At 42.3% G+C, this 9,142-nt stretch overlaps 1 protein-coding gene across 1 annotated transcript; it reads left to right on the forward strand.

Annotated features, from left to right (window-relative positions):
- Nucleotides 1-360: 360 nt before the first annotated feature.
- On the forward strand, nt 361-5,057 carry si:dkey-12l12.1. The gene is made up of 6 exons (XM_035143116.1): nt 361-659; nt 2,291-2,338; nt 3,646-3,756; nt 4,052-4,165; nt 4,440-4,520; nt 4,616-5,057. Exons 1-6 carry the CDS (start codon nt 537-539, stop codon nt 4,661-4,663), a joined length of 525 nt encoding a protein of 174 aa, XP_034999007.1. The 5' UTR covers nt 361-536; the 3' UTR covers nt 4,664-5,057.
- Nucleotides 5,058-9,142: the final 4,085 nt, after the last annotated feature.

Raw genomic sequence — 9,142 nt, forward strand, 5'->3', positions numbered from 1 at the left:
AACATTTTGAAAGCACAAGGAAATAGATTCATCAACACTGAGCCAGGAGACAAATTCACCGCATAATGCCGCATTTCTTCAAGTCATTATGAGAACCAAACCACCAATTTTTCATTTGTTATGTACGGAGGTTTGACAACACGTTTCCCCTTCTCTCCTCACTCTGTCTTAAATGCACACAACACACACACACACACACACACACACACACACACACACACACACACACACACACACACACACACACACACCGTTTGGCAGGAGCTACAGTGCAGGCATAAGTGGAAAATGGCTTGAATACTCCTCTTTGGGTTGGGGCAGTGGGCTCGGGTGGGGGGCCTCAAGATGTCTGACATGTTTCTGCAGGACCGCAGGCCACTGGCTGGCGCGGAGTAGAGGGCTTGCGGTGGGCTGTTTGTCTGCGTGAAGCTGGCATGGCCTCCCCGTTCCCCTGCATCTGTTCCCCATTAGCAGAGCCGAGAGTATAAAGCAGGGAGCTGACAGGGGCTGGGAACAGTCTCACTCTCGTCTGGATCATGGGGTTTACTATCTGGCTGTGCGTGCTCTGTCTGCAGGCGAGCCTGCTGTCACACGCTCTCGACTGCTCAGGGGCGACTCAGGGAGAGTCTTGTCTCGGCGGACAGACCGCAGACGAACAGGTAAGAGACCACACCTCTAATGGATGTGATAGTTAGGGAAGGACAAGGGTGTTCATTATGTATCAGTCGTCATCTGTCGTGACACTGCAGGGGTAAGTGCAGCCTGCCTGAGTCTATTTAAATGCTGTTTACTTGACCCAAACTATATTATAACTAGCACTTAAATTAAATGTTAGCGAAAAGAATCTGAGTTATCAAGATTTTCTTGTTGGAATGCTAAACAGAACCTTATGTAATGTGATCTAGCTATGAAATGTGCTTCATCTCTCATTCTAGATTAGTTTGATTGAAATTTTAAGGAAATTGTATGTTTAAGTTTGTTTCAATTACACTGAAAGAACAATATAGTTGAGAATTTTCTTCAGTCTGTTTTATAACTAGAATCTACATCTCCTCTGTCTCACACTTATCTTCTTATTTTTCAAGAGTTCAATGTAGATTGAATCACAGAAATCCTTTGGGACTCTAAATTTAAAAAAACTTTCAAAATCTTTCAACGTTTCTTTCAGTTGAAGTTTAACTTTCAGTTCACGTATTGATTTAGTCCGTTTTTTGCTCAGACACAGTGCGGTCAGTGTTTATACACTAGCTCGGGTCAGAGGAAGCCAGTAACGCCACTGGAATTCAGTCTGACTTCTGTTGTGACGATAATAGTGGTCAAGTGTGCGCCAGGGCGGCAGGAGACGTGTCCGGTCTAACCCTGACCTGGGGAGACATACTGTATAATTTATTTGAAACAGAAACAAAGTCTTATTGTAATGGTTTTTACAGACATAATGCTTCAGCACCAAAAATATACCCTTCCGTGGAACAAAATCCTTCAACTCCCCCTTTTTTTGGCTTTTCATGTGGCTACCAGCTGTTATACTTTAAACTTGTGGTTAGCGTCTTTCTGCGGACAGTCCTCATGTTCTGTCCAAAGTAATCACCCTCAGCCGGACAACGGATTCAACAGCTGCAGTGTGGGAGAGAGGAGGATTTTCACCCACAAACTAAAAGAGCTCGAGTTGGGACTTCTGTTCCATCTGAGGGAGTTTGTGCCACACATGCCTTTAGCAGTGCTTTACTGTGGCAGTTATTTCTAATCTAATTACAGCGCGCCCAATTATAAGTTTCGAATGTGGCGATAACTAACTAATACCAGGAGGCAGCATCTCAAAGAGGCTGGATTCTCTTGGGTTTGCCTTTTCCGCCAAGGTCACTTGTGTTTGTAATAGCACGGAACACATTAAATTAGAAAATTTATGGGGGTTGCCATCAACCAAAACGAAAACCAAATGGACCGTGGTTGGTTTTGATGGATATCCCGACCACGCCCGCACGCATACAAAACATACATCTTGATTTTTACGAGGTTGTCAAGACCCAAGGGATCGCACCTCTGTAACCCTCCCTCGGAAAACATGCAGTGCTTGGTGACCGGGGTCTTTGGCTGTTTGTGTGTGTGTGTGACATTTTAAGCATGTTAAGCATGTCAATATGTCTTGTTTGTCAGTGGAATGTTTTCACAACATAAAACTGAAAGAAGGAGGCAGTCAGATTTTTTTCTTTTCTCATAACCCAGCGTGAAAAGTACAAATATACAAACTACTGACTCTTTGACCCTCTTCTCTTTCTCTCCCTCTTCTCAGTATGGTGATGAGAAGCAGCAGAGGGCACTACCCTCATCTGAAGGACTGGTATGTTCCACTACTCCATTTAATCCATCACAAGGTTATTGCTCCAGTCTGAATCCTTAAACTCCTCTGCGAGAAGGAAACACTGGTGTTGGAAATTAAATAACCTAGGATATTAAAGCTAGGGTTGGTAATCCTGGAAAAGCTAGCAAGAGCAGGCCAGACTTTGAAAACATGCGACCAGTACATCCCACCCCCTCCCATCAGCCCTCTCAACAAAGTTACACCCCCAAAAACCCATAAAAGCACTCTGCGTGACAACAGCTTGAAGACTTGCTCTCTAACTTCTGGCTATCATCTCTGCTGGTAGGCAGGTCGGTTAGTGACAGACAGGTACGCTAGTCAGTCACTTCATTCATGAATCATTCATGAAATTATTGGTCGTCTTTGTTACAGTCCTGCAAGAGCTACACACACCGGCTTTTTTCACTTTTTCAGATGACTTTATTTATTGATGACTATCCATGCATGAAGAGAGTTTCAATAAATAAGGTAAAAAGTGCTTAAGAAACAATTGACCAACCCTTCCTTTAAGTGGTGTGGGTAGGGGAAAAAAACGAAATAATTACGTTACTATGTTACCACTGGTGATATGATGAGATTGTGAAAAAGCTGGAAGAAACACAAGTCAATCCATTGTACACACTAGCAATGTATGAGGCCCGGCAGCAAACAACAGCACTTTCTTATTGCACTTCTAACACATTCAATCCCTCGACACTGAAAACTACAATACAATACAATCACTGTAAGAACATCACATCGCAAATGATTCAGAGGCAAATATGTTGTAGCTAATGTTGTTTACAACAGAATGGAAAAAGAACATGAGGAGGAAGTTATTATACTGGAAAATGATTTTTTAGAGTTTTATTTCCACACTTTTATAACTTGGGTAGGGGGGGGGGTATTACATCACTGATGGAGTCGAGGGCCTGTATTGTTATAAATGTGCCGCAGAGTCCTAATTGGCGAACTGAAACCTGTTGTTTCTCAAAGTGACAGTCCATTTATGAGGGAAACGAGCGGATCAATAGCAGCGCTCCGTTTATGTGGGGATCAATGAGAAATGCAGGTTGTGGAGGGGCTAGCTGGCTATACTAATTTTTGCAGTTTCCTCCCCTTAATGACGGAGTTTACCAATAAAACGAGGGAGAATGATTGTGAGGAGGACGGGAGAGAGGAAACAGAAAATGACGTGTTTGCTCAGTTCATCCACCACAGACTTCATCGCACAGAGCAGACGTGCAGTTGACTTGTTGTTTCCCTCTGTGGTTGTGGATGTGGTTGTGACTGTGTCATCCCTGCAGGTTTTGTTCAGACGTAAGAGGCACTTGGAACGCAGGGGTCCCACCCACCTGAGTCACTCCAGCCTGCCCGGGGCCATCTCTGTCAAAGGCTTCCCGAACTCTCTCATCCAGGTAAACCACTGGTGTTAGTCACACAGGAGTCAGAGAGAGCAAAAGCCCAACGCTATGGGGGGGGAGGATCAGTTTAAAGCAGTGGCTGCTGTTCACTAAGATCCAGAGAAGTTTAAATCGTAGATTTAATCATGACATCAGAGAAGAACATTTATTATAATCATGCAACACTCTAGTGGCTGTGGGGGAAACTGGTTTACAGCTGTCGCAAGAGGTGTGTGTGTTTTCCAAATTCAATTTTGTGTATTAAAATGTGTGTATAGTTTCTATTAATCCCTATTTCATGGTTTCTTAGGCTGACAGGTCCAGACGACACTTGGTTCAAGGTTCAAATAAGAAAAAGAAGCGTATATCCCGCGTCGGCTCTTTCTCACTCCTCAGCAATGACAAGAAATCCAACCCCTTACAGGTAAAGTCTCCATGGCAACCCTCGAGCAGAAGGAACAGCTGGCGCAAAGATGCTGGATGTGTTTGAGTTAAAAGGCCATCTCAGTTGGTTTTATTGGATCCGTTTGGTGTACTCGCCAATGTAATCTGTTGGTTTAAATTAATGTTTGATAATAGGCAATGTATTTTTTGTTTGACAATGGAAATGTAATGTGTCATAATGCTGAAATACGTTGATATCCACAGTTTCGTAAAAATGTCCTTCACATTGCTGTGGATGGCTCTTTCCCTTCCAGGTGGTCAGAGCGAGGAGACAGGTGATGACCGACCCACCGAAGAAGGGGAAGACGGAACGTTCTGGGGCTTTCTCTGTCCTGGTGCGTCATTTTATAATATTTATTCTTCTATATGCAAATTAACCACATGCTCGATGCATTATTTATATTTACTTGTTGTCTTGTGTGTTCTTCAGGGAGATCCACTGAACGAAGAGAAGAACCAAGTCAAGAGAAGCATATAGGAGATGAGTGCTGGGAAATAAAATGCTCCTGACAAAGACTGTGTCCACGTTTTAGCAGAAATCACGTAAACTAGCTGAAGATTTGTGTGAAAATCTGACATGTGGATTAACAGCTTCGATGTGTATTTAGATGTGTGTGTCCAGAATTAGCATTCCTGTAGTTTACAATCATCAGCCAGATACTTTTTTATATGCTATTTTAAGTTTCTAATATATTCCTGCATGTTATCACAAAAAGATCCAATATCAATATTCTCGTCCGGCACTTTGTTGTAACCTATTTAATCACAGATTCCTTAGAGATCGGGGGGTATATTTTTGCAGAAATATTTCTTGTGTTGTTGTATCAGTTTTCAGAAAAGAAACGTTTAGTAAAAACACATGCTTTAAAAGACTTTATGCACTTCTTTATGCTCCTTCTGGAGTCGGCCCTATAAAACGGGAGAACAGTTTTTACGCTCTGAGCTTCATTAAGAAATCAAATTGTATAACAGCTCAGTCTTTCCCTCGCTCATTTCCCAGAATAACAGGTTACATTTCCCACACGAGGGTCTGCAAAACTGCCCATGACTAATTCATAAAAATGAAGTATGAAGAGATTGAAACACCACTAAGTCCCTAATTACAGATGGCAAGTGCTACATGTACAGTGCCTGGTTGGCGAAGACGGCAGCAGAATAAACCACTTTTCTACAAGAGGGCCACTAATTCATTTACATTACAGCAGACGGGCAAATAGCCTCTACGTGTGTGTGTGAGAGAGAGAAAAAAACATCTAATTGTAGCCCAGAGCATCTGTTTCAGGAGTCAAACTTTGTCTATTTTAACATCTTGTGTCACTTTAATTCATTTGGCCAGGAATGGAAAAGCAGTATGGTTTGAGTATTTCTGCAGGACACTTAACATTAGCATACGCACAAAATCTGATCTTTATGTGCTGCTCCTCATCTGGGATTCTACCTATTTATTTACAACATGTCGGATTAAACAAATTACCTGGTTAGAACGCTGAGAAAAAGGTGCACTTTGCTGTGATGATGACCTAAAATTGTGCTCAGGCCCATCCAAAGTGAAGCCACCAGAAAATCCCAACTCTGAGGCAATCTGACGAGGAAAATGAGCACGTGTAAAAGAGGAAAGGAAATCTAAGTGAATGGAATGACTCATCCTCATGCTCATGTAGCGATCAAAGCCCTCTGCTCGTGACGTAGGTGCGCAGAGCGCACCGTGTCATTTTTATGGTTTTATAAACCCAAACATCAAGAGAATGTTATTTATAAACATGCCATTTTCCCTGAACCCCATCACTGGTGCTGAATATGCTTTGGCAGCTCGCTCTGGGGAGGGAATATCAAGAAATGTGAGGTCCTGAGCTGATCGTCCATCATCAGATAACCTTGATGAGCAGGTTATGAGCTGTCTCTGTGTCATCCGGTTGACAAACCCCAACAGGATGCCATTCGGATTTCTCCGAAAGAGGGACACACATCAAGACCAAGATCCTGTTGCTCCTATTTAGAAACAACAAGAAGGAGACAGCCCCAGCGTACTCCCCTGTCATCATCTCTCTCTCTTACACACACACACAGCTCTGACAGCTGCCAGCAGGCTATCACTGACTGTACCCTTGGGCTGATGCATCCTGGGAAATTCCTGCTTAATGACCTGATGGAATAAGTGTTTCCCAGTGTGTATCAGCTGTAGACCACGCACATGCAAACGAACACACACACACGCACACATGTGCAAAGACACATCCCCCAAATGCAATATAACCACACAGATACATTATAAATAGAAATCAGCCATAAGACCCATTTATTCCAGTGACGTAAAGGCTGAATCAAGATTGAGTCTGAGTGTGTGTGTGTCACCATATGTGTGGTCAACACAAAGGGAATCCTTATAGTTGCGTTTCAGCCATTGCGGTTGTGTAATGGTGTGTGGTATTGTTTCCGCTCTGAGCTGGGTTCGTTCATCCTCAGGAGAACAAAGCCGGTGATAATCACCATACGAGTAAAATAACTTGGAAGCCTTCAATCTATAGGACTGTGGTAGGAAAAGATGCAAGCCTAGTGATATGTCAGACGTTCCCGTAAAAAGCTCAGTCAGGTTAGTGCGCAGTTAGTGGCTTATCTTCAACATCCTTTTCAAGCAGAAGACAAACCACCACATAAGTATTAGTTTCTTGTTGAGAGGAGCATCTTTCCCCAAACAACATGCAATGTGGGAAAAGACAGTCACAAACATGCTCTGCATTAGGAGTGGATAGAGGTTTGTTATTGAGGACAGTATGTTCTACTCCGAGATAGGAACCTAACTTATTGTTTTTGTTTTAAAATATTAAGGATAAGTTGTGTTTATGCAGCTCAGGTCTTAGATTTCTGTGGTTTTAGCCATTATCTGTATTGACAATTATCTGTATTGATAAATTTGACTCATTAAGATAACAGCGTGTACAACAACACTGAATAAACAGTAAGAAGAGGCAAAACGCTTTCCCCTTGTTACCAGTCTTTGTAAGATAAGTTCCCTGAAACCGACATATTCCATTAATCACTGTGAAAAACATTACAGCATCTATCCAGATAAAATTAGTTTGATGATCAGGCCCCAAACTGTTTTTTACTGTGTGATATTCAGAGACTGCATATAAAGATTGATGATGCGTCTCCACTTCCTCCCACTATCCACAAATGAAGCCAAAATATCCTGAAGATAAACACCAATCACAAGTCAGTGTCAGCTGTCAATCATGACGTTTCACTGTTTCTATAGCATCAATTAAAATCACAACACATTGGAAAAAGCAGTTACATACGTCAATGTGATAACTATATAAAATGACAGAGAAATTAATTTGACATGTATTTTGACTTTTTAATTTGATCCACGGCCCATCACCTAACATTAAGGAGGCGACGTTTATGATCTATACTGCAGCCAGCCACCAGGGGGTAATCAAGATGCTTTGGCCTCACTTTCTGGGAGCTGTCATATCATCCATCTTTATACACAGTCTGTGGTGACACTAAACAAAGTGTAATATGAATGGATGAATAATGATTTCTTTGTGATCGCAGTAAATTCAAGGTATTCCCTGCTCTATTCCTGAAATGTCTCTCCTCGTCCCTTCTCTGTTTCCACTGACCTCAGACTGTGACCATGCTTTCGGGCTGTCTTTGGCTCCTTCTCTTCATCTCCTGCCACTTCCCATCAGTTCAGGGCGTTGGCTGTCTTCCTTCACCTCCTGTCACTTCTGTCTGGCCTGACATCACCTCGTCCAAACAGTCTTCCTAAGTCTGCCTGTCAAAACGTCTTCTAAGTGCTGTCACATCCCTCCGGCCCTAATGAAGAAAAGGCAGAGAGGGACAGAAACAGCGATGTATGTAAGATATGTGTAACTCCTCAGTAAGAGAGTTGGGGATTCAGCTCAGTTTGTCCGTCTGCTGAGCTTTGTGCATGTATGGAAGCAGCAAATCTCTTTTCTAGGCCCTGCTCGCTTCCTATTATGAACAAAGCCTTCATCTGCACATCCAGGGGCAGTCTGCCACCTGCAATACCCTCATTTTGTCACTATAAACAAACGTCAACCAAATGTTTCAACGTTGAATTGAGATCAAACTTTCCAGTCACAGTCTCTGATGACATCCAGGACATACACCCTGTGTTTATGCCACAGTCGTACAGTGTATTCTTTAGCTTGTAGGCTAATAATTAGGCTACCAATGTATTACAGACCACAAGTTTCTAATTGTTTACACTGGAATACAAAAACTCATCACCATAAAATGTCAGGAATTGAGAAACAGCTTAACGTAGCTTATCTTGGCTTAAAGACTGGAAGCAAGTGGAAACTCTGCTCCGTCTCATTTGGATACTACTGTTCGTGCACAGGCAGAGTTCAATATGTACTTACTTGTGCAACTGGTGCATGAATTTCATTTGGGTTGTGTTGTCTGAAAACACGGCTGTTGTGCATTTAATGGAAAAGACAATTGCCACTGTTAGTTCACAGACACAATAAACATATAATGGCGTCTTTCCAGCAACATTTGGAGTGCTCACTATGACAACCATTGCCAACAGTGGCAGCTTCTTTGGTAAATATGTTGGTGCTGTAGCCTTTACGAGTGGATAGGTATTCAGTGCCTTTCATGATGCCATAATTATCAGTGTGAAAGAAGTCATGCCCCAGAAGTAAAAAGTGTAGGTACAGAAGAACGTCAAATGAGATGTTGCTAGAGTCTCAGCTGATGACTCTAGTGCTGGTTACCTCGTGGTGACAAGACAACAAGTCACTGGTCCGGAAATACTTAACTAACTGATTTTTTAAAACCATAAATTAATGTTTTTACACTTTTTTACGGATTAAACAAATGAAACACAAGATAGTGTTCGTTTCAGAGATGCCGGTATTGGGTTGGTATACAGCGCTGACAATAATTGGAGAATTACTAATCATAATAATATCTGACT

This window comes from Hippoglossus stenolepis, chromosome 19 (assembly GCF_022539355.2).
Source record: "Hippoglossus stenolepis isolate QCI-W04-F060 chromosome 19, HSTE1.2, whole genome shotgun sequence".
In the NCBI taxonomy this organism is placed as follows: domain Eukaryota; kingdom Metazoa; phylum Chordata; class Actinopteri; order Pleuronectiformes; family Pleuronectidae; genus Hippoglossus; species Hippoglossus stenolepis.